Source organism: Oncorhynchus gorbuscha, unplaced genomic scaffold, assembly GCF_021184085.1.
Source record: "Oncorhynchus gorbuscha isolate QuinsamMale2020 ecotype Even-year unplaced genomic scaffold, OgorEven_v1.0 Un_scaffold_885, whole genome shotgun sequence".
Classification (NCBI taxonomy): Eukaryota; Metazoa; Chordata; class Actinopteri; order Salmoniformes; family Salmonidae; genus Oncorhynchus; species Oncorhynchus gorbuscha.
In genome coordinates, this window is record NW_025745862.1 from 186,100 (window position 1) to 212,742 (window position 26,643).

General features: G+C 41.2%; 2 protein-coding genes and 1 long non-coding RNA gene across 3 annotated transcripts; 2 read left to right on the forward strand and 1 right to left on the reverse strand.

The window, feature by feature from the left end:
- Positions 1 to 232: 232 nt before the first annotated feature.
- Positions 233 to 6,931, forward strand: LOC124020706 (cyclin-dependent kinase inhibitor 1B-like). Its single transcript, XM_046335957.1, has 2 exons — positions 233 to 603; positions 6,361 to 6,931. Exons 1-2 carry the CDS (start codon positions 317 to 319, stop codon positions 6,389 to 6,391), a joined length of 318 nt encoding a protein of 105 aa, XP_046191913.1. The 5' UTR covers positions 233 to 316; the 3' UTR covers positions 6,392 to 6,931.
- Positions 6,932 to 19,464: 12,533 nt separating this feature from the next.
- On the forward strand, positions 19,465 to 20,673 carry LOC124020707 (cyclin-dependent kinase inhibitor 1B-like). The gene is made up of 2 exons (XM_046335958.1): positions 19,465 to 20,163; positions 20,312 to 20,673. Exons 1-2 carry the CDS (start codon positions 19,623 to 19,625, stop codon positions 20,395 to 20,397), a joined length of 627 nt encoding a protein of 208 aa, XP_046191914.1. The 5' UTR covers positions 19,465 to 19,622; the 3' UTR covers positions 20,398 to 20,673.
- A 4,755-nt stretch (positions 20,674 to 25,428) lies between these two features.
- Positions 25,429 to 26,631, reverse strand: LOC124020712. Its single transcript, XR_006836131.1, has 2 exons — positions 26,031 to 26,631; positions 25,429 to 25,989 (listed from the first exon to the last, which is right to left on the reverse strand). It is a non-coding gene; the product is annotated as an uncharacterized LOC124020712 (long non-coding RNA).
- Between the last annotated feature and the right edge of the window lie 12 nt (positions 26,632 to 26,643).

Consider the following 26,643-nt stretch of genomic DNA (forward strand, 5'->3'; position numbering starts at 1 on the left):
ATAAGTCCAAGTAAAGAAAGTGGAATTGCTTTGCAAACCTTCATATATTCTCTCTGAGTAATATTAACCTGAAATTGCCCAATGAACTGATAAAACGGCAAAACCTCCTAATTAGACTACAGTCACGACATTTAAAAGGTGAAAGGGGCGTGTTTTCACTCAAATGGACAACCAATAATCAAGACCGGACAATAATATAGTCGGCATCCTCGGGCCTTTAAATAGCCTACTGCTCACAAAATGTCAGTGATCGCATCGGAAGTTAGAGGTAACATCCATTTTTTATTTCTTCAATCTGGACATATTGCAGGACGTCATGACGAACGTTCCGACGCCAACTGGTTTGGAGACCGCGGTGGCAGAGAGAGCAACTCTTCCCCGTCGCCATTCAAGCGTTTGTCGGAACTTATTTGGACCCGTCGACCATGAGGCGCTGAACCGGGAGTTGAAGGCGAAGCTGGAGGAAATATCTGAACGAGACCAGCGTCGATGGAATTTCCACTTCGAGACAGACGCACCGATTCCCGGGAGTTATGAATGGGAAGGAATGTCAGCGGAGTCGATGCCCGCCTTCTACCAGGTGTCGGAAGTTGGAGCACGCAGGTAAGCCAAGCCCTAGCCTTTTTATGACCAATCAGTCTTCACTGAGCTCAGTGGCGACTTTATGTAAATCTTGGTGGTGCGAACTCCATACTCCAGATTGTGGGCATTTTGTTAGTCTGTCATTCTCTAGCTTTATGGTAAACGCACAACCACTCTGTTGAATAGCAGGCTAGTGGTTGTTTTGCAGTTAGCCACTGATTCCTTCCAAACGACTAATTGTTGAATTTTGTTATTTCCAACTTGTGTGATCTTTATAGCCGACGAGCACCGTTATGTTAAATTATACTTATCTTCATATGACAATGATTAAAATGCATTGGTTTGATTTAATGATGACCGCTAGCTAAAATGTTGACCTGTTCAGTCCAAAGCTACTGTACCTTTAATTTAACTTCATTTTCTGTGACCAATGACATTGAGCCTTTTCTTTTAGAAGGCCACTTAGAACTATATTACATGGCAGGACCAAACAGCTGTAATGTGTATCCTTAAGTATTTAATCTGGACTATGTACTGTCCCCATGAGTGACAGAACACTGGGCCAATCATGGCACAAACTGACACTAATTAATGCCAAAATAACATGCAAGCCCCAATTATTTTCTGCTAGAAATGTAGAGACCTTAGGTTGTGGTTGCTATACTGACACCCAGTGGCAACTATTATATCACAAAGTCAGAAATAAACAGCCTAAGGGTGGTCTGATGTTGGCTTTGCTGGAACATGCTTGAAAGGTCTTTTATTAGCGAAACCCACGTTTTTAAAGAAATTATATATATATATTAATTAATAAACCACGAGGCCACCACACAACCTGCTTGTCTACAGGTAGACCAGAAGCCACATAATTTTTAATTGGCAGATGAGGGGCAACCCTGATTAGACGCACCACCTGTTCCCTATGCTGGTTTGAATGAAAATGATGAATACCCGCACTGAAGGCTAAAGCAGAAACGTCTGTGTACGCTTCCCTGACGCAGCGACATTACGAAACTAAGTGAACGTTAAGCAACTACTTTATGAATGCGGGCCATCACATTTGATCATATCTAAAATTACGGGTTATACGCACCAACTTAACTTCTAGGCGAGTCCGATGTTCCTCTTTTGAAAGGCCACGACTTTTTCCCCCGCTTGACTGTTTTCAATAGATTCTCCAAATTGTCCTACAGTTTAGATGGGCAGAAACGCTTAAAGTAATAACCAGTATGTCATTGGAACACGCTTCAAATAACTGCATATGTTCTGAAACCTACTAGCTGTACCTGTTCCACTGAGGATCAGGTACATTTTCAAAGTAAAGTTTTTGTTTAGAAAGGTGTAGGTCTACACGGTATAAAGCCTATTTAAAATATACACTTGTTAAGGCTAGATTGAATTTGTATCGCGGAAGATCGGCCTTAAAATGTAAATGTATTTTCCGATTGAGCCGACATATCCAGGGTTTACCGTGAACGCAGTCTCCGCTCATTGCCTTTTCAACTGTGACTATGCCTAAACTTTTTGATTTGGATGTGTGGTATGAAAAATGACGACGTAATATATTCTGAAATGGGAGGTTTGAATTTATCAAGCCTAAAAAGCCTTATTGGAATGATGAGTTAATGGATCTAGGGTCAGTAATGCGCAAGGCTGAGTACCTATTGTTAGTGTAAAAATGGGAATAAAAGAACGGTGTAAGAATAATTTTAAAAAACAGCGTGATAAGACTGCCTATGCTTATTATTTTGATGGTGAACTAAACAAGAACTGCAGAACATGTTGTGTAGTCAATTGGTGTGTAAAATGTCGACTCGTGACGAACCAAACACGCAGATAACCAGCTACTAAAGTGTTTCAGTTTTGGTGAAGACATTCTTGAGTTTACTAGCATTTATAAAAATATTGATAAACATTACCTTTCTATACGCAACATCTGCCCTGGCCGCCTCGGCGAGTGTGAGTTATAGGAAACACTCAAAGATATTGGTTACGCTACGTATTCCAAACTGTGGCTATTCAGCAGGAATGTTGGGTGCCAAGAGGTATTTTAAAAACGAACATGTTCATAACCGAACAGTACGTTACTTAGGTCCACGTTTGCACCTATACTTGGAATAACTGGGGACATGGGCTGGGAACCAGGTGAGATGGATGGCGTCTATGGTGACATTTTGGAATAGACTGTTGGATTTGCAAGAATAGTTAGCAGTTTCAGTGGTATCTGTCCATAGGGGGCGCCTGGGTAACTGAAATGTCTGACTGAACATCTGCACGAATCTAATTTAAGGGAGACATGGATATTATTAAACAACTGATGCAATATGAAGACTATGATTGGAGGAGATTAATCATGAGCCTGTTTGAGTTAAGGGTGAATTCGTAAGACATATCTGACCTTTCTAAAAAGCCAGGATATTTTCTCTGCGTAGTGAAACACTTCGGTATTGTGGTGAAGAGGAAAGACGATGTAACTATTGTGACCTTGAAGAAATGCCGGATAAAATTAGTTTAATTCTCTATTGCCCTTTTCTCCCATGAGATAAGCTTTCTCTTATTCCAGAAACCACACCAGATATGCACTATGTGGCTGAGTGAGGAGGATTTTTAAAATGTATTTGTACCTTGAACCGTTTGAGGAATATTTAGATAAAGCCTGGAATTAAATTGTACACTTTTTTTCTGTGTATAGGCTTGTCTGTCATGAGTACTTTGCCAGACTGGATCCTAGTGACTAATGTCTTTTTTCTGTGTTTACTGCTCCAGCGTTGTTATTGTTTAACCTTATTTACCATGTATTCTTGATTTCTTATTTTTCACTGATGCGGAGAACGCCGGAATTAATTTATTTACCATAGTGAATTATGAATGTTTTTGTCGATTAATCCCATAAGGGGTGGGTTGACGATACGACGAATACAATTTAATTCCATTCAACGCCGATATTCCGCAATTTCAAAGATAGCTTGAATCCAGCCCTAAACACCAGAAATACGTAGGCTACAATCCATCCTGGAGTGCAGAAAGGTTACATAATTAAACCCCCTGCAAGTATGCAAAAGTGAACCTCATTTGGCGCAATTCCAAATTTCAGGTTGTGACATCAGACTAGCAAACCCCTTGACTTACTTTGTTCCAACGAAGTTAACCAAGAGAATTGGTCCAATACGAGGAAATGTAACTATAACCCAACACTATGTATTCGGTGTAAGAGGTCGAGGACAACATCTTATGAACGTGCAGTCAACGCCACTCAAATTATAGGTAGGTCTATACAGTTGCGATTTTAGCGTCCGCATTTATAATATATATATATATATATATATATATATATATATATATATATATATTATATATTATATATTTTTTTTAGATGCAACACAACACATTTCACAAACTGTGACAAACTGTTAGGGCCTACATACAGCTGTCCCAACAGTTGACCACTGCTACACCTTTCTATCAGTGGAGTCTTGTCTGGCAGCGAAACGGTTAATTCGGCCTAATTTTCCAGTAAAAAAAAAAAAAAAGATTCTGACTTGCCGAAGTCTTTTCCACTGACAATTTGAAATGGGGTGGCAGGTAGGCTAGTGGTTAGAGCGTTGGACTAGTAACCAGCAGGTAGGCTAGTGGTTAGAGCGTTGGATTAGTAACCAGCAGGTAGGCTAGTGGTTAGAGCGTTGGACTAGTAACCAGCAGGTAGGCTAGTGGTTAGAGCGTTGGACTAGTAACCAGCAGGTAGGCTAGTGGTTAGAGCGTTGGACTAGTAACCAGCAGGTAGGCTAGTGGTTAGAGCGTTGGACTAGTAACCAGCAGGTAGGCTAGTGGTTAGAGCGTTGGACTAGTAACCAGCAGGTAGGCTAGTGGTTAGAGCGTTGGACTAGTAACCAGCAGGTAGGCTAGTGGTTAGAGCGTTGGACCAGTAACCAGCAGGTAGGCTAGTGGTTAGAGCGTTGGACTAGTAACCAGCAGGTAGGCTAGTGGTTAGAGCGTTGGACTAGTAACCAGCAGGTAGGCTAGTGGTTAGAGCGTTGGACTAGTAACCAGCAGGGTAGTGGTTAGCGTTGGAGCGTTGGACCAGTAACCAGCAGGTAGGCTAGTGGTTAGAGCGTTGGACCAGTAACCAGCAGGTAGGCTAGTGGTTAGAGCGTTGGACCAGTAACCAGCAGGTAGGCTAGTGGTTAGAGCGTTGGACCAGTAACCAGCAGGTAGGCTAGTGGTTAGAGCGTTGGACCAGTAACCAGCAGGTAGGCTAGTGGTTAGAGCGTTGGACCAGTAACCAGCAGGTAGGCTAGTGGTTAGAGCGTTGGACCAGTAACCAGCAGGTAGGCTAGTGGTTAGAGCGTTGGACTAGTAACCAGCAGGTAGGCTAGTGGTTAGAGCGTTGGACTAGTAACCAGCAGGTAGGCTAGTGGTTAGAGCGTTGGACTAGTAACCAGCAGGTAGGCTAGTGGTTAGAGCGTTGGACTAGTAACCAGCAGGTAGGCTAGTGGTTAGAGCGTTGGACTAGTAACCAGCAGGTAGGCTAGTGGTTAGAGCGTTGGACTAGTAACCAGCAGGTAGGCTAGTGGTTAGAGCGTTGGACTAGTAACCAGCAGGTAGGCTAGTGGTTAGAGCGTTGGACTAGTAACCAGCAGGTAGGCTAGTGGTTAGAGCGTTGGGCCAGTAATTGAAAGGTTGCAAGATTGAATCCCTGAGCTGCCAAGGTAAACCTGTTCTGCCCCTGAACAGGCAGTTAACCCACTGTTCCTAGGCTGTCATTGAAAATAATTCATAAATGACTTGCCTAGTTAATGTGGGCCTTAAAAAAAGAACAAATTAAAGTTTCCTGTACACCAAGTCAGAACCATAGGATAAAGGGGGTGTATAAACAGACGATGAAAGCTCTTAAAATCTGACAGTTCTGTAATATGGGAGGAGGGGAAGGACCAAATTGTTAGTAGCCCATGTGACAACCCTAACGGCTTACTACACAACATACCTTAGCTACAGTATACCTCCCTGGCATATGACATTTATGCAGCATGCAATACATTTTTGGACAGGAGGATGGCATAGCGTTCTTTGTGGGCAAATTGTCAAGGGACTTTGTCAGTCTGCCATTCTCTGGATTTATGGTGCTTTCTAGATCACTGGGGTTTGAAACGAGGTTAAATTGTCAGCACTCTAGACTTGGAACTCTGAGTTAGATTTTGAATGCTCATCCATTTCCCAGTCTGCACTTTTTATTTACTTTTTAAAATTTGATTTGATTTTAATCCTCAGTTAACAATAGTCTTGAATGTGGCAGAATATATTGAACCTTTTCTGGCCCATTGTGTTGCTGTGAATGTTTATCCTTTTTAAGCTTGGAAAAGAGCCTTAAACCCAGACTTGGACCCCACACCCTCCACCTAGCTGGCAGTGGAGGTCAACATTTTTGGGGATTGTTTTGCAACTCCGCCTCTGACTCCTTCCAAACCACTCATTGTTGAAATGGCATTTTCCAGCTTGTGTAATGTTTATGTTTGATGCCCTTGAGGCTTCTTGGATTGGAATGTCTAATGTAACTATGGCAGCACCCGAGGGGGCATGAACTTTCTAGCTCTCCCTGTAGTTTATTTTTCTTGACAAGACAGGTGAGGCTCCGCTGCACCACCTGCCCTGAATGACTAGTTGTCACTAACACACTCTTTAATGAGAAACTTGTTTTAATGACTTGCCGACTACATAATGTTGATCTTTTAATATTGACTAGTATGAATTGAAGGCTAACCGTTCTGCACTTCTTCCCTGCAGATTTGTTCCCAAGGAGAAGATCAATGTCTGAGATGACTAGAGGCCCCCAGCACAATTCTTCTCTCAATTCCCCTTGAAGAAACGAGGGAACCCTTCGATTAACCACGCTGACAAATGCTACCATCTGCCGCTTCTGCAGTTAATATTTTCCATCTCGGGCCAAAAAGATGGAGTAACCCTCCCAAATAAGCAACATATGTTTATGCCAAAGTAACGATGTATTTAAAAAATAATAATTCAATTAACTTGTGTTTAATTTATTACGTGTCTGATTGTTTGAAATTGCATCTGTGAAAGACAAACTATTTAGACTTTCTGTTCACTTTATTGCATTAGTGAGCCCTCTAATGATACTTAACCATGTAGCAAATTAAGCTGATCTGCCGTTTTTGCATTTTATTTCCATTGGACAAAAGATGTAACTCACAAATGGTGGCTTAGGTTTTTTGCCAAAGTAACAATGTTTATAAATTATTTTATTTGATTTCAACTAATTTATGTTTTAATCCAATTAAGTTTTCTGCGATTGTTTAAATGGTAGCTGGGGAAACTATTAAAACAATGTAGTTTACATTTTGACTTTCTGCTCATTTTATTGTATTAGTGAGTGAGCCCTCAAATGGCTAACGAGATGAACAGGGACACTATTATATTACCTGCCCAGCCTCAGCCTCACACTAGAGAAACAATAAGACAGGCAGTCGTTCCATTTCACAGCACTTGAAGAATGCCTCAACAAATAGTAGCAGCAGTAGACCTACAGACGAGCCCTACACTGAATCATTTATAAGATCTGCCTCATTATGGCTCGTTGGTAGAAATACTAATCCCACGAGCTTTAAATGTACTGCTCATTATTCCGCACGGAGATGCAGATGCTATTACCCTCACTGTCGATATGCAAATCAACTCATCCATTCTACAGCATGTAGAAGCATATTTCCGATGTGAGACCAATGTGGGGAGGGGGTTCCGATTGACTAGCCCGCAACAGGGATTTGGGGAAGATCTCTCTTTGTGCCTCAACACCTAAGACGGCTGTATAGTAATACACCAAACAATGTAACACGTAATCAATACTTTTACACAAGTGATTGGTGTTTCTTTTCAGAGTCTGTATTAACTCAAAGTGCTTTCGCTTTTCAATATCGGGCTATGAAGATGGCCAACCATTAAGTCAAATAGTGTGCCCCTCCCATCACTTATAATGCAAATCCGTCAGGTGTATAAAATAAACGTTTAGAAGTGTAATACATTATCTTAATCTACGTCTGCCTGTATAGAGTAACGTCAACTTTAAATTGACTTATCAAATAGACTAATGAATACACGTGTGGTTTATGTATCAGATTTGGTCTGGTTCTAGTAGAAGTATAACCTAATAGTTTGAGTGAGTAAACGGGACTATGGAAATGTATTTAGTTAAGTCAACAGTGAATGCGATAGCAATTGTGCAAAAAAAACGTGAGTAAGACCGACTAGATCATGAGCGATGCGCGCATATACATTACGCAGTAGGATGGGAGATTTGCAGGACAATTTAAGGTTCGCACGTCTCAAGGATTGGCCATACAGCAGGAAATGATTTAAATCTAGATATCAAGTAAAGAAATCTCTTTATACACCAAGTCTTTAGATGAATGAAAAACGAATCAACTAGTCTAGAAAACACTAGTGGTATATTATATGGTTGACTACATTCATTCTCACAGTATTTCATTTTGGTTTCATATGTAATGGAGTTGTTAATATTATAGTCTGTACCTGCAGTAGTGTAGACTGAATTCAGCCCGGACTAGTGCACTTTCCTCCCGTAACAGATGGTCTATATCGTGTCGCCCCAAGGCATCCAACTTTACCATCAATGTTTCATTAAATCTGTCCCAAGGGCTTGTCATTGCCCACCCACTGATAGAATTCCCTCCATGATGTAACTTTGTTCCCTCTCCTTTGTCCAGTGCGTGATACAGTGACAGTTGATCTGCCTGGAGGGGAGACTATATGACACACCACACGTGGACAAGCAGGCTTTAATTGGCAATAGTTTGGTCTGCACTGTAACGGACGTTATTATAACAATCAAAAGGATGAAAGACCTATGTATTAACACGGTCTCTGTCCATCTGTATTAACACGGTCTCTGTCCATCTGGATTAACACGGTCTCTGTCCATCTGGATTAACACGGTCTCTGTCCATCTGGATTAACACGGTCTCTGTCCATCTGGATTAACACGGTCTCTGTCCATCTGGATTAACACTGTCTCTGTCCATCTGGATTAACACTGTCTCTGTCCATCTGGATTAACACTCTCTGTCCATCTGGATTAACACTGTCTCTGTCCATCTGGATTAACACTGTCTCTGTCCATCTGGATTAACACTGTCTCTGTCCATCTGGATTAACACTGTCTCTGTCCATCTGGATTAACACTGTCTCTGTCCATCTGGATTAACACTGTCTCTGTCCATCTGGATTAACACTGTCTCTGTCCATCTGGATTAACACTGTCTCTGTCCATCTGGATTAACACTGTCTCTGTCCATCTGGATTAACACTGTCTCTGTCCATCTGGATTAACACTGTCTCTGTCCATCTGGATTAACACTGTCTCTGTCCATCTGGATTAACACTGTCTCTGTCCATCTGGATTAACACTGTCCATCTGGATTAACACTGTCCATCTGGATTAACACTGTCCATCTGGATTAACACTGTCCATCTGGATTAACACTGTCCATCTGGATTAACACTGTCCATCTGGATTAACACTGTCCATCTGGATTAACACTGTCCATCTGGATTAACACTGTCCATCTGGATTAACTCTGTCCATCTGGATTAACTCTGTCCATCTGGATTAACTCTGTCCATCTGGATTAACTCTGTCCATCTGGATTAACTCTGTCCATCTGGATTAACTCTGTCCATCTGGATTAACTCTGTCCATCTGGATTAACTCTGTCCATCTGGATTAACTCTGTCTCTGTCCATCTGGATTAACACTAAACTGTCTCTTAGGACCAATGTGGGTGGTGGTACGAAACTATTTCTAACATGGTGTAACAGTGTTCCCTTTCCCCTTGTCCTACTGGTGCCAGTGAAGTCCATGTTCCCCACTCGTCCTGTTGCCCAGCTGAGTAGCAACAGCAGGCCAACCGAGCACTGCCACAGCACAAAGACACATCACACATCACATACAGTATTTACAGTCCAGTCATTAACAGTCCATGACAAACACAAACCACTCCTGTACATGGTGGGCATCGTCTCTGCAGCGGTAGCGCCCCCTATAGACACAGCACCCATAGTGGACAACATGGCCTTTACCCCACATCCAGGTAAATCTAACCCAGACTCATTCACCAGTCACTCTGCTGTTGATGACAGGTGTGAGGCATCTCCAAAGGTTTAGACCTATATGCAAAGCATATATAGTTAGCCTTTTCATTTTTGCTCTGCATGCAAAAAGCTTCCTGAGTTCTGTCGTCCTAGTGAACCACATGCTCTCTGTAGAATGAAAGCTAGACACAGGTGTAGGACGCCGCAGGGTGGGGGCAGGCGGCGGCTCTGAGCTCAATTTGCATCACCCTACATTTGTTTAACTATTCAAAAGTAAATATACAAACATCGGCTGACAAATCACAGATGAACAAAGAGCAGTCGGATCACATGCTAGCGAGCTTGTTCATTTGTTTAAACAATTTAGTGAGTGCTAGCTAGAAAGCTAAACATGAATGTTTAACAACTCATAAAAACCTATAAGTTCCCCAAGGAGCAATGTCAAACATTTTTCCTTGGTGATATTTTCATATCATGATCTTCCCTGCTTATGTATTCAAGAGACCTGAATAAATCCACTGTCAGCACCCCTTTATCAATACACATTACAACCAACTATTTCACTGTCAGTACCCCTTTATCAATACACATTACTACCAACTATATCACACTGTCAGTACCCCTTTACCAATACACATTACTACCAACTATATCACACTGTCAGCACCCCTTTATCAATACACATTACCACCAACTATTTCACAGTGTCAGTACCCCTTTATCAATACACATTACTACCAACTATATCACACTGTCAGTACCCCTTTATCAATACACATTACTACCAACTATATCACACTGTCAGCACCCCTTTATCAATACACATTACTACCAACTATATCACACTGTCAGCACCCCTTTATCAATACACATTACTACCAACTATATCACACTGTCAGTACCCCTTTATCAATACACATTACTACAAACTACATCACACTGTCAGCACTCCTTTATCAATAAACATTACTACCAACTATATCACACTGTCAGCACCCCTTTATCAATACACATTACTACCAACTATATCACACTGTCAGCACACATTACTACCAACTACATCACACTGTCAGCACTCCTTTATCAATACACATTACTACCAACTATATCACACTGTCAGCACCCCTTTATCAATACACATTACTACCAACTACATCACACTGTCAGCACTCCTTTATCAATAAACATTACTACCAACTATATCACACTGTCAGTACCCCTTTATCAATACACATTACTACCAACTATATCACACTGTCAGCACCCCTTTATCAATACACATTACTACCAACTACATCACACTGTCAGCACTCCTTTATCAATACACATTACTACCAACTATATCACACTGTCAGCACTCCTTTATCAATAGACATTACAACCAACTATATCACACTGTCAGCACACATTACTACCAACTATATCACACTGTCAGTACCCCTTTATCAATACACATTACTACCAACTATATCACTGTCAGCACCCCTTTATCAATAAACATTACTACCAACTATATCACACTGTCAGCACCCCTTTATCAATAAACATTACTACCAACTATATCACACTGTCAGTACCCCTTTATCAATACACATTACTACCAACTATATCACACTGTCAGCACCCCTTTATCAATAAACATTACTACCAACTATATCACACTGTCAGTACCCCTTTATCAATACACATTACTACCAACTATATCACACTGTCAGCACCCCTTTATCAATACACATTACTACCAACTATATCACTGTCAGCACCCCTTTATCAATACACATTACAACCAACTATTTCACACTGTCAGTACCCCTTTATCAATACACATTACTACCAACTATATCACACTGTCAGTACCCCTTTATCAATACACATTACTACCAACTATATCACACTGTCAGCACACATTACTACCAACTATATCACACTGTCAGTACTCCTTTATCAATACACATTACTACCAACTATATCACACTGTCAGCACCCCTTTATCAATACACATTACTACCAACTACATCACACTGTCAGCACCCTTTATCAATACACATTACTACCAACTATATCACACTGTCAGCACTCCTTTATCAATACACATTACAACCAACTATATCACACTGTCAGCACACATTACTACCAACTATATCACACTGTCAGTACTCCTTTATCAATACACATTACTACCAACTATATCACTGTCAGCACCCCTTTATCAATAAACATTACTACCAACTATATCACACTGTCAGCACCCCTTTATCAATAAACATTACTACCAACTATATCACACTGTCAGTACCCCTTTATCAATACACATTACTACCAACTATATCACACTGTCAGCACACATTACTACCAACTACATCACACTGTCAGCACTCCTTTATCAATACACATTACTACCAACTATATCACACTGTCAGCACCCCTTTATCAATACACATTACTACCAACTACATCACACTGTCAGTACCCCTTTATCAATACACATTACTACCAACTACATCACACTGTCAGCACTCCTTTATCAATAAACATTACTACCAACTGTATCACACTGTCAGTACCCCTTTATCAATACACATTACTACCAACTATATCACACTGTCAGCACCCCTTTATCAATAAACATTACTACCAACTATATCACACTGTCAGTACCCCTTTATCAATACACATTACTACCAACTATATCACACTGTCAGCACCCCTTTATCAATACACATTACTACCAACTATATCACACTGTCAGCACTCCTTTATCAATACACATTACTACCAACTATATCACACTGTCAGCACCCCTTTATCAATACACATTACTACCAACTATATCACACTGTCAGTACCCCTTTATCAATACACATTACTACCAACTATATCACACTGTCAGTACCCCTTTATCAATACACATTACTACCAACTATATCACACTGTCAGCACACATTACTACCAACTATATCTCACTGTCAGTACTCCTTTATCAATACACATTACTACCAACTATATCACTGTCAGTATCCCTTTATCAATACACATTACTACCAACTATATCACACTGTCAGCACCCCTTTATCAATACACATTACTACCAACTATATCACTGTCAGCACCCCTTTATCAATACACATTACTACCAACTATATCACACTGTCAGCACCCCTTTATCAATACACATTACTACCAACTATATCACACTGTCAGCACACATTACTACCAACTATATCACACTGTCAGCACACATTACTACCAACTATATCACACTGTCAGTACCCCTTTATCAATACACATTACTACCAACTATATCACACTGTCAGCACCCCTTTATCAATAAACATTACTACCAACTATATCACACTGTCAGTACACATTACTACCAACTATATCACACTGTCAGTACCCCTTTATCAATACACATTACTACCAACTATATCACACTGTCAGCACCCCTTTATCAATACACATTACTACCAACTATATCACACTGTCAGTATCCCTTTATCAATACACATTACTACCAACTATATCACACTGTCAGTACCCCTTTATCAATACACATTACAACCAACTATATCACACTGTCAGTACCCCTTTATCAATACACATTACAACCAACTATATCACACTGTCAGTACCCCTTTATCAATACACATTACAACCAACTATATCACACTGTCAGTATCCCTTTATCAATACACATTACTACCAACTATATCACACTGTCAGCACCCCTTTATCAATACACATTATTATCAACTATATCCCTCTGTCAGTACTCCTTTATCAATACTACATTACTACAAAATATATTTATTTTACATTTGTACCAACTATAATCAAAGGCAAATATAACTGCTGCACTATGTACCTTAATAGGACAGCTCTTATAAGGATGTGAATGAAATGAGACAGGATGTTATCAGAGGGAGTTTGATGGACAGGGAGAGGAGGAGAGGTTAACCTCATTGGCTGCGAAGCTGAATACCAAAAAAAGTTGCTCCATGTAACTGAAAGGAGTTAGTTGGCTTTTATTTTTCTTCTCAAGCGATGGATGCTTCTCAGCTCAGGGCTGAGGGTTGGCTGTAAAATGAGATTAGACTGCTGCATTTAACCTATATTCTTCCCTAGACTGAGCTGAGGTTTGGCTGTCAGATGAGATTAGACTGCTGTAAAAGAACCATAAAAAAAAAAATTGTCTCCTACTGGCAGCGATTAAGAATTTGCATCACTGTCCTCAGAGGGCATGTATGATCCTAACTTAAGAATTTGCATCACTGTCCTCAGAGGGCATGTATGATCCTAACTGCTCTATGAAGCTCCGCCCATAGAATGTCTCTGTCAGTGTCCTTCAGCTCACTGTCCTCAGAGGGCATGTATGATCCTAACTGCTCTATGAAGCTCCGCCCATAGAATGTCTCTGTCAGTGTCCTTCAGCTCACTGTCCTCAGTGGGCATGTATGTTCCTAACTGCTCTATGAAGCTCCGCCCATAGAATGTCTCTGTCAGTGTCCTTCAGCTCACTGTCCTCAGTGGGCATGTATGTTCCTAACTGCTCTATGAAGCTCCGCCCATAGAATGTCTCTGTCAGTGTCCTTCAGCTCACTGTCCTCAGTGGGCATGTATGTTCCTAACTGCTCTATGAAGCTCCGCCCATAGAATGTCTCTGTCAGTGTCCTTCAGCTCACTGTCCTCAGTGGGCATGTATGTTCCTAACTGCTCTATGAAGCTCCGCCCATAGAATGTCTCTGTCAGTGTCCTTCAGCTCACTGTCCTCAGTGGGCATGTATGTTCCTAACTGCTCTATGAAGCTCCGCCCATAGAATGTCTCTGTCAGTGTCCTTCAGCTCACTGTCCTCAGTGGGCATGTATGTTCCTAACTGCTCTATGTCTCTGAGTGTCCTTCAGCTCACCGCCCATAGAATGTCTCTGTCAGTGTCCTTCAGCTCACTGTCCTCAGTGGGCATGTATGTTCCTAACTGCTCTATGAAGCTCCGCCCATAGAATGTCTCTGTCAGTGTCCTTCAGCTCACTGTCCTCAGTGAGCATGTATGTTCCTAACTGCTCTATGAAGCTCCGCCCATAGAATGTCTCTGTCAGTGTCCTTCAGCTCACTGTCCTCAGTGGGCATGTATGTTCCTAACTGCTCTATGAAGCTCCGCCCATAGAATGTCTCTGTCAGTGTCCTTCAGCTCACTGTCCTCAGTGGGCATGTATGATCCTAACTGCTCTATGAAGCTCCGCCCATAGAATGTCTCTGTCAGTGTCCTTCAGCTCACTGTCCTCAGTGGGCATGTATGTTCCTAACTGCTCTATGAAGCTCCGCCCATAGAATGTCTCTGTCAGTGTCCTTCAGCTCACTGTCCTCAGTGGGCATGTATGTTCCTAACTGCTCTATGAAGCTCCGCCCATAGAATGTCTCTGTCAGTGGATATGTTGGAATAAAATATTCACGAATGCCATCATTTTACATCAACTTTCATAGAGCATGATATTACCCTGAAAAGTAGCCAAACTGACAACGTTGCCCTGAGGTGACACAAAGAAACCTACAAAATGGTATTGTGCTGAGGGCACCGATGTGCAGTAGAGGGTTAAGACATACTGATGGTGTGCAGTTTGACATGATTGTTTTTTTAAATGTAAAAGTGAGTCTGGTCTCGACGGGTCTTATTTGAATGAGGGGCAGGAAGGACTGTGAGGCTAAAGGACTGGGTGGGGGGGAGAGGGAATACGTGGGTGCCTGTTTGTATACGTGTACGGTATGCTCCTCGGTACGGAGGCGTGCTCCTCGGTACGGAGGCGTGCTCCTCGGTACGGAGGCGTGCTCCTCGGTACGGAGGCGTGCTCCTCGGTACGGAGGCGTGCTCCTCGGTACGGAGGCGTGCAGGCTTGAGTCAGTGTGTCCTGTATTGTGATTTGAGGGCGGGTGCTGGAGGGCGGGCTACCTTCTGAGAATTTGTGGGCGATCGAATAAACACCCACTGCCTTCCGTTCTGCTAGCAAACGTACAATCTTTGAAAAATAAAATCGATGACCTATGAGGAAGATTAAACTACCAACGGGACATTAAAAACTGAAATATCTTCTGCTTCACGGAGTCGTGGCAGAACGACGACATTATCAACATACAGCTGTCTGGTTATACGCTGTACCAGCAGGATAGAACAGCAGCTTCTGGTAAGACAAGGGGCGGCGGACTATGTATTTTTGTAAATAACAGCTGGTGCATGATATCTAAGGAAGTCTCGAGGTTATGCTCGACTGAGGTAGAGTATCTCATGAGTATCTAGGTTTTCATCTGATAAGGTACATAGCTTATTTTCCACCATAACAAATAAATTCATTAAAAATCCTACAATGTGATTTTATGGATTTTTTTCTCTAATTTTTCTGTCATACCTATGATGAAAATTACAGGTATCTTTTTAAGTTAGTCTCCACATTGACTGTGTACTGGTACCCCCTGTATATGATACAACCAGCAGATAACGGACATGATACAACCAGCAGATAACGGACATGATACAACCAGCAGATAACGGACATGATACAACCAGCAGATATTTGATCCACCATAGATTTGATACAACCAGCAGATAACGGACATGATACAACCAGCAGATAACGGACATGATACAACCAGCAGATAACGGAAAATCCAGATAACGGACAATGTGATTACAACCAGCAGATAACGGATTTTTTAACGGACATGATACAACCAAGATAACGGATTGATGATAACGGATATGATACAACCAGCAGATAACGGACATGATACAACCAGCAGATAACGGTTACAACCAGCAGACGGACATGATACAACCAGCAGATATGATACAACCAGCAGATAACGGAATGATACAACCAGCAGGATACAACCCAGATAACGGACATGATACAACCAGCAGATAATCGGATATGATACAACCAGCAGATAACGGACATGATACAACCAGCAGATAACGGATATGATACAACCAGCAGATAGATCGGATATGATACAACCAGCACATTGACTGTGATACAACCAGCAGATGGTACCCCCGATAACGGATATGATACAACCAGCAGATAACGGACATGATACAACCAGCAGATAACCAGATACAACCAGATAACGGACATGATACAACCAGCAGATAACGGCAGATAACGGATATGATACAACCAGCAGATAACGGATAACGGATATGATACAACCCAGCAGATAACCAGCAGATAACGGATATGATACAACCAGCAGATAACGGACATGATACAACCCAGCATGATACAACCAGCAGATAACGGACATGATACAACCAGCAGATAACGGATATGATACAACCAGCAGATAACGGACATGATACAACAGCAGATAACGGATATGATACAACCAGCAGATAACGGATATGATACAACCAGCAGATAACGGATGATGATAACGGATATGATACAACCAGCACGGACCAGATACAACCAGCAGATAATGATACAAGATAACGGACAACATGATACAACCAGCAGATAACGGACATGATACAAAGCAGATAACGGACATGATACAACCAGCAGACAACGGATAACGGATATGATACAACCAGCAGTTATAGTACAATAATATGATACAACCAGCAGATAACTATCAGATACAAAGCAGATTATACAACCAGCAGATTTTATTTAACCGGATAACGGATATGATTTAACGGATATGATAGGATAACGGAAGATCAGTTAAGATAACTATCAGCAAATTCTTATTTACAATGACGGCCTCCCAAAAGGCAAAAGACCTCCTGTGGGGACAGGGGCTGGGATTTAAAAAAAATAAATAAATGATAATAATTAACATATAAATATAGGACTAGGATAACATACATCATGACAAAAGAGACAACACAATACTACATAAAGAGACCTAGGACAACAACAAAGCATGGTAGCAACACAACATGGAGGCAGCACAAAACATGCTAGGACAACAACAAACATTACATGGGGCACAGACAACAGCATAAAAGGACAACAACAGGTAGTAGCAAGACAACATACAACAACATAATACAATAACAACAGCACAAAATAACGGATATGATACAACTGACTTAAAGCAGATGAGATTCCCTGGTCCACATGGGAATCATATCTGCTCTTCACAATGTATTTCTATGTTATTGTAAAATTGCCTTCACCTGAACAAGCCCCTGTGTCCCAAATAGGACCGACAATAGGTTACGTTGTGGATGCTCTAATACTTGCCACTGGGGGTCAGTATATCACCATAAAGTTACAAATAAACAGCTCCAGGCTGGTCTAATGTGGTCTTAGTTTTAATGAAACATGGTTGATGGGTCTTCTATCTTTATCTGAGGCTAACCCCATAAGTATATGAAGAACATTTGATTTATATTGATCATTTTAACTTGTATACAGGTCGACCAGAGAAGCCACATCTCTTTTGATTGGCAGGTAAGTGGCAACCCTGATTAGAAGCACCTGCTGCTCATCCGTTGCTCACCTGTGTTCCCTATAAATGCTGTTTAGAATGGAAAAGGTTTGTACCAACACACTGAAGAAGGCAGCAAAGCAGAAATGTCTGTCTTCACCAGGTCTGGACAACTCCAGTCCTCGGGGCCTGATTGGTGTCACACTTTTCCCCCAGTCCCAGCTAACACACCTGTCAGTCCCAGCTAACACACCTGTCAGACCCGGCTAACACACCTGTCAGTCCCGGCTAACACACCTGTCAGTCCCGGCTAACACACCTGTCAGTCCCGGCTAACACACCTGTCAGTCCCGGCTAACACACCTGTCAGTCCCGGCTAACACACCTGTCAGTCCCGGCTAACACACCTGTCAGTCCCGGCTAACCTGTCAGTCCCGGCTAACACACCTGTCAGACCCAGCTAACACACCTGACTAATCGACCAATCTTGATCTTCAGTTAAAAATTCAATTTTAAAATCAGGTGTGTTTCTAGGGATGGGCGAAAAGTGACACCAATCAGGCCCCTGAGGACTCCTGAGGATATCATTTGAATATGCTTCAAATAACCTCTATAATGTTCTGAAACCTATTGGCTGTTTATCTGTTCCACTGAGGATATGACGAATTTTCGAAGCAAAGTTGTCTTTTGTTAAAAGGTAAAGTCCAACCCGGTTTAAAACCTTTTAAAACAGCCGCATTTATTAAAGGCTGGAATCAATCCGTATCGCGGAAATATCGCATGACAGCGTTTACAGTTAATACCGCCTCCGCTCATTCCTTTTACATGTCAATCCAGCTATGAGACTCCTCAGACAAAGCAGACCACCCGCCATAAGGGGTTCCCGAGTGGCGGAGCGGTCTAAGGCACTGCATCTCAGTCCCTGGTTCGAATCCAGGCTGTATCACATCCGCCGTGATTGGGAGTGTCATAGGGCTGCGCACAATTGGCTCAGCGTGGTCTGGGTTTGTCCGGGGTAGGCCTTCATTGTCAATAAGAATTTGTTCTTAACTGACTTGCCTGGTTAAATAAAAAATAACTAAAATAAATGCAGGGTTTACCGTGTCTTCAGTCTCTGCTGATTGGCTTTAAATTTAAATCCAACTATAACGCGGAACTTCCACCATGTCAACGTGCAGGCTAAAATCCCTCCTGCAGTGCAGAAAGGTTAAATCAACAAACCCCTCGCCAGGAGGCAAAAAGTCAACCTCATTTGGCGCCATTCCAAATGCCCCCCAGCAAGCAGAGTAGCAAGAAAGGGGCGTGAATAAACCAAGGGGCAACCAATAAGCAAGACCTGCCATTATATAGGCGGCATCCTCTGGTCTTTAAATAGCCTTCCTATATCCACATTATATCAGTAGTCGCAGTTGAAGTTACATTGTAGTCAGTTGAAACAGCCCAGTGTGAATCCATTGTGTATTTCTTCAATCTGGACATATTGCAGGACGTCATGACGAACGATCCGACGCCAACTGGTTTGGAGAGCGCGGTGGCAGAGAGAGCAACTCTTCCCCGTCGCCATTCAAGCGTTTGTCGGAACTTATTTGGACCCGTCGACTATGATGCGCTGAACCGGGAGTTGAAGGCGAAGCTGGAGGAAATATCTGAACGAGACCAGCGTCGATGGAATTTCCACTTCGAGACAGACACACCGATTCCCGGGAGTTACGAATGGGAAGGAATGTCAGCGGACTCCACACCTGCCTTCTACCAGGAGTCGGCGGAAGTTGGAGACATGAGGGTTCAGGTTGTGACATCAAACACAGACTATAGCGCAGAGGTTGTCACTGATAATGTGCGTGGTTGTTGCCTCAACCAAACCCCTCTATCAGACTGTGAACAGACTGCACTTTGTTCCAACGAAGTTAACCAAGAGAATTGGTCCAATTCCCCCAATACGAGTAAATTGAACTCCAAATCAACACAATGTATTCGGCGTAAGAGGTCGAGGACATCTTATGAACGTGAGGTCAACGTTACTCAAATTACAGGTAGGTCTACTTTTTCTTGGTAACGCTATATAACTCCTTAATAAGCAACTCGTTTTACTGGCTTGCCGACTACATAACGACGATGTTCTCGTATGATTGACTCTAATGTGAATTAAAGAACTAACCGTTCTACATTTCTTCCCCGCAGATTTTTTCCCAAAGAGAAGGAGAAGATCAACGTCGGAGATGAAGAGCACCCAGACAACGCCACGCAAAACTCAAATAATTCGATAAACAACGTGGACAAATTGTACCATCGCCTATCTGCCTCTTTTTGTTATGTTATGATTATTGTCTGTCTTGGACAAAAACAAGATGGAGTATCCATCCAAAATATGTTGGCCTATGTTTATGCCGAAGTAACAATGTTTTGTCTTTTATTTAAATATTGTTTAATTTATTTAATTTAAGTTTCAAATGTGTTTAATTCAACTAAGGTTTATGAGATATTGTTTGTCTGTTGACTTGTATCCGTGAAAAATACAATTAAAAACGATTTAGTTTACATTTTGCTGACGTTCGGCTCATTTTCTTATTGAATTAGTGAGACCTCAAAACGAGTATCAGTGTGCTAACGAGGTGAACAGGGACACCACCTGCCCAGCCCTCACACACACTAGAGAAACAATAAGAGCAGCAGTCGTTCCATTTCACAGCACTTGAAGAGTGCCTCAACAAATTGCAGCAGCAGTAGGCCTATAGACGAGCCCTACACTGAATGAATATGTTATGTCTATGGGCATTGTTCAAGAAAATAAAATCAGTCTGCATTGTGCCTTTTTGGTAGATATACCAATCACGAACTTTCACTTGCTGTGCATAATCCCGCATGGACACAAGGCGTGCGCACATAGAACAGCAGACACACTATAACCTAATTACCATCGCAGATGCTATTACCCTCACTGTCGATATGCAAATCAACTCATCCATTCTACAGTATGTAAGCATAGACCAATGTGGGGGTTTTCCGATTGACTAGCCCTTAACAGGGATTTGGGGAAGATCTCTCTGATTTTGTGCCTTAACACCTAAGATAGTATAGTAATAAAACCAAACAATGTAACATGTAATCAAGACTTACACATGATTGACGTTTCTTTTCAAATTCTGTATTAACTCCAAGTGCTTTCGCTTTTCAATAATATCAGGCTATGAAGATGACCAACCGTTAATGGCAGATGCACACTCTTTGACGTATCGTTTATAAAGAAAATACGTCTGGTGTACATAAACTATACAAAAATATGTTTTAAAGTTTAGAAGTGCAATACCTTTAAAAATACATCTTAACCTACGTCTGACGGTAGAGATGATTTAATGTGTCAACTTTGAAATTGTTGACCTAACGGTCCCTATAAAATAGACATGAATACATCAAACACAATGAAATGTATTAGATTTGGTCTGATTCTAGTGGGAGAATAAAGTCTAAACTAATAGTTGTTTTATTGTGAGAAGAATGAGTAAGCGTGACTATATGGTAATGTAATGCATATACTTAAGTCAATAGTGACTGCAAAAGCAATCGTGCAACAACAGGAAGTAATAGATCCATGAGCGATGCGCGCATATACATTACGCAGTGGGAGGATGGGAGATTTGCAGTACAATTTAAAGGTTCGCACGTCTCAAGGATTGACCATAGAGCAGGAAAAGAACAATACCCTGAAGAATTTAAGTGGCCATCTGGCATCGTGGCTCGCGACATGGAAGAAGGGACATGTGGAGAAAGAGTGTGCCATTTCTTTCACCTGCAAACGCGGATTGGTGGCAAAATGAACGCTCCCAGACCCCCCGTGTTTTTACTGACAAAGTTACATTCTTCTTTTTCAGTTAAATGCGTTGTATTATTCTTACTTCTCGTGCCGAAACCCATTCGAATGGTTATTTTTAGTTCCAAACTCTATTAGCCCTTCGTTCACTTATTAGTCAAAAATGGCACTATCTTTATAAATTATAGATATATTTATATTTATACAATATTTATCTTTATGCACTATCTTTACTTCAGATACGTCTTTAGACATGAATGAAAAAAACTACAGTAGTGGTATATTATAGTTATTGACAGTTGAGTTCATTTTGTTCCTTTAATGGAGTTGAAACTATAGACTGAATTCACGGACCACACAAGGCATCCAACTTTACCATCAACGTTTCATTATGTAACTTTTGTTCCCTCTCTATCCCAAGTTGATCTGGATTGACAAGCAGCTTTAATTGGCAATAGTTTGGTCTGCACTGTAACGGACGTTATTATAATGGAATCGAAAGGATGAAAGACCTCTATGTATTAACACTGTCTCTGTCCATCTGTATTAACACTGTCTCTGTCCATCTGTATTAATACTGTCCCTGTCCATCTGTATTAACACTGTCTCTGTCCATCTGTATTAATACTGTCTCTGTCCATCTGTATTAATACTGTCTCTGTCCATCTGTGTTAATACTGTCTCTGTCCATCTGTATTAATACTGTCCCTGTCTATCTGTATTAACACTGTCTATGTCCATCTGTATTAATACTGTCTCTGTCCATCTGTGTTAATACTGTTTCTGTCCATCTGTATTAATACTGTCTCTGTCCATCTGTATTAATACTGTCTCTGTCCATCTGTGTTAATACTGTCTCTGTCCATCTGTATTAATACTGTCTCTGGCCATCTGTATTAATACTGTCTCTGTCCATCTGTATTAATACTGTCTCTGTCCATCTGTGTTAATACTGTCTCTGTCCATCTGTATTAATACTGTCTCTGTCCATCTGTATTAATACTGTTTCTGTCCATCTGTATTAATACTGTCTCTGTCCATCTGTATTAATACTGTCTCTGTCCATCTGTGTTAATACTGTCCCCGTCCATCTGTATTAATACTGTCTCTGTCCATCTGTATTAATACTGTCTCTGTCCATCTGTATTAATACTGTCTCAGCCCATCTATGTATTAACACTGTCTCTGTCCATCTGTATTAACACTGTCTCTGTCCATCTGTATTAACACTGTCTCTATCCATCTGTATTAATACTGTATCTGTCCATCTGTGTTAATACTGTCTCTGTCCATCTGTATTAATACTGTCTCTGTCCATCTGTATTAATACTGTCTCTGTCCATCTGTATTAATACTGTCTCTGTCCATCTGTGTTAATACTGTCCCTGTCCATCTGTATTAATACTGTCTCTGTCCATCTGTATTAATACTGTCTCTGTCCATCTGTATTAACACTGTCTCAGCCCATCTATGTATTAATACTGTCTCTGTCCATCTGTATTAATACTGTCTCTGTCCATCTGTATTAATACGGTCTCTGTCCATCTGTGTTAATACTGTCTCTGTCCATCTGTATTAATACTGTCTCTGTCCATCTGTATTAATACTGTCTCTGTCCATCTGTATTAATACTGTCTCAGCCCATCTATGTATTAACACTGTCTCTGTCCATCTGTATTAACACTGTCTCTGTCCATCTGTATTAACACTGTCTCTGTCCATCTGTATTAAAACTGTCTCTGTCCATCTGTATTAACACTGTCTCTGTCCATCTGTATTAATACTGTCTCTGTCCATCTGTATTAACACTGTCTCTGTCCATCTGTATTAACACTGTCTCTGTCCATCTGTATTAATACTGTCTCTGTCCATCTGTATTAATACTGTCTCTGTCCATCTGTATTAATACTGTCCCTGTCCATATGTATTAACACTGTCTCTGTCCATATGTATTAATACTGTCTCAGCCCATCTATGTATTAACACTGTCTCTGTCCATCTGTATTAATACTATCTCTGTCCATCTGTATTAATACAGTCTCTGTCCATCTGTATTAATACTGTCCCTGCCCATCTGTATTAATACTGTCTCTGCCCATCTGTATTAATACTGTCTCTGTCCATCTGTATTAATACTGTCTCTGTCCATCTGTATTAATACTGTCTCTGTCCATCTGTATTAATACTGTCTCTGTCCATCTGTATTAATACTGTCTCTGTCCATCTGTATTAATACTGTCTCTGTCCATCTGTATTAACACTGTCTCGGCCCATTTTATTAAGCTAGGATGAAATGGTTGTGAGATTTAATCAATAGACCAACTAAGAAGTCAAACACGGATGGAATTCTATCATGACCTCAGCAGAACTTAATTCGGGACCATTTTCTGTCTAGGTTCACTAGGGCATGTTAATAGCAGAAACATCACATTCCCTCTACATGACTAACTTACTCTAGACAAGATACTTCATGTTTCTTGACATGTCGGCAGGTAACCTAGTGGTTAGAGCGTTGGACTAGTAACCCGGAAGGTTGCAAGTTCAAACCCCCGAGCTGACAAGGTTCAAATCTGTCGTTCTGCCCCTGTTTCTCGGCAGTCATTGAAAATAAGAACGTGTTCTTAACTGACTTGCCTGGTTAAATAAAGGTCAAATATATATATATATTTTTTAATGTTGTTGATTCAATGCCAATTAGTGCAGTAGCATAGGGGTTTATTTGTCTCTCGACCCAGAATGAGGACCATTCTGAATGTATCAAAGACCAACTTTGAAACATAGTAGCGATAAAGGGATAAAGGATGTGTTTGTGGAGCAGCAGATGAGCTGTTATTTCCCTCTTTGTTGGTCAGAATACCAAGCCCGTCTTATCACGAAGACCAGTCAACCGGACCTCTACAAAGCTCTAGAACCCAGCAGTGTTGCTATAGCAACACCTCTCTCCTCTCCCCTCACCCACCTCCAAAAGCACCACAACGACTGCCACAACGACCCCCACACTTACACACCACACTTAGAGAGGGGGTGCTATTGTCATGAGCACCCAGGCAGAAGGCAGGCAGGGCCCAGATGGTCATCTGCTCTTTTATCTGTGTGCCTACTACTACTGAAGGAATGGAAGGATCCCCGGAAGGCAAGCGGGATGAGGTCACCATCTGCTGCAGCTGAGGTCATCTGTCCAAAGCTCTGGTATTAGCCACGCCACTGGTCCTTCCATCCACCATCCCCCAAGGCACAAGACATGAGAGGGGAAGGGGGACCTAGGTGCAATTAACTCTTCCCTCCCTTTGGTCTTCATGGAATGGAGTCTACTCCGGGGGGGAGGCAGGGGCAAGGTTAATGTTGTGGCTTTTAAAGGGACAGGACAATGTATCTTAAATGTTATAGTCCTTTAAGGCACATTCCACACATACAGCTCCCAATGGGACATTGATATGACCTAACTTGGATGTAATAATCTAGAACAAAATTATTGATGCAAGATCCATGGTTGAACAGAATTGTTTGACAATTTGCCACATTCATTTATTGGCAATGCAAACTCTTTATAAAACAGGATAGCTACACAATTTGATTGCATTGAAAATCTACATAAAAGCCCTCACCCCGACCCCAACACTTTAGTTTATGTTTCGACGGTACATACATGGAGAACCTTTTGAAAACATAGTGTTATTATTGTGGTCCTTCTGTAGCTCAGTTGGTAGAGCATGGCGCTTGTAACGCCAGGGTAGTGGGTTCGATTCCCGGGACCACCCATACGTAGAATGTATGCACACATGACTGTAAGTCGCTTTGGATAAAAGCGTCTGCTAAATGGCATATATTATTATTATATCAGAAAACATAGTGTTATTATAATCATTCCATATTCACCATCAGAAAACATAGTGTTATTATAATCATTCTATATTCACCATCAGAAAACATAGTGTTATTATAATCATTCTATATTCACCATCAGAAAACCTAGTGTTATTATAATCATTCCATATTCACCATCAGAAAACATAGTGTTATTATAATCATTCTATATTCACCATCAGAAAACCTAGTGTTATTATAATCATTCCATATTCACCATCAGAAAACATAGCTTCCTTTATACTGAAGTGTTGGCTTTGCATATCAACATATTTCAATCAAATAGAATTCTACCGTTACTTTTTGATATTGTAACATTCCAATGCTCTTACACAGCTGGAATAATGTTATATATGCACTTTAATCTTATTTCTTTTTGATTGAGGGGAAAGCGTTTCAATATGGCGCTTGCTCACATTTCCAAGAAAAGTTCCCCCTGGAACATTGACAATTGCAGCAAATGAGAATTCAGAAACATAATCATATCCAGGATCTATGAAAAATATGTCCCGTCTGTGTGTCTAGCTGGCTTGTCCTGTAGGCTGAGGCACTGTTCTGTTCTAGGGAAGGGAGCACTGCAGCTACCTCGCTCTCCAACCAAGGTGCATGAATTGAGGAGCAAACTGAAGTAGAGAGGAGATATAGCAACTCTTGGGAGGACATTGGAATTAAATAAAATAATCTTTGTTTAAAGGCCAAAAGCTGAAACGTGTTGGTTCCACTTTTAACAATATATATATATTTTTTAATTCGATTGTCCTCCAAGAGTTGCTAAATCTTCTGTCTATACAGTTCTTTTCTAGGGCAGGGTTTCCCAAACTTGGTCCTGGGGCCCCGCTGA

Bases quoted from the DNA above. Each gene is read 5' to 3' on its own strand.
- LOC124020706 (XM_046335957.1), top strand. From the start codon at position 317: ATGACGAACGTTCCGACGCCAACTGGTTTGGAGACCGCGGTGGCAGAG. The intron at 604-6,360 runs GTAAGCCAAGCC...TCTTCCCTGCAG, and splicing joins TCGGAAGTTGGAGCACGCAG to ATTTGTTCCCAAGGAGAAGA.
- LOC124020707 (XM_046335958.1), top strand. From the start codon at position 19,623: ATGACGAACGATCCGACGCCAACTGGTTTGGAGAGCGCGGTGGCAGAG. The intron at 20,164-20,311 runs GTAGGTCTACTT...TCTTCCCCGCAG, and splicing joins CAACGTTACTCAAATTACAG to ATTTTTTCCCAAAGAGAAGG.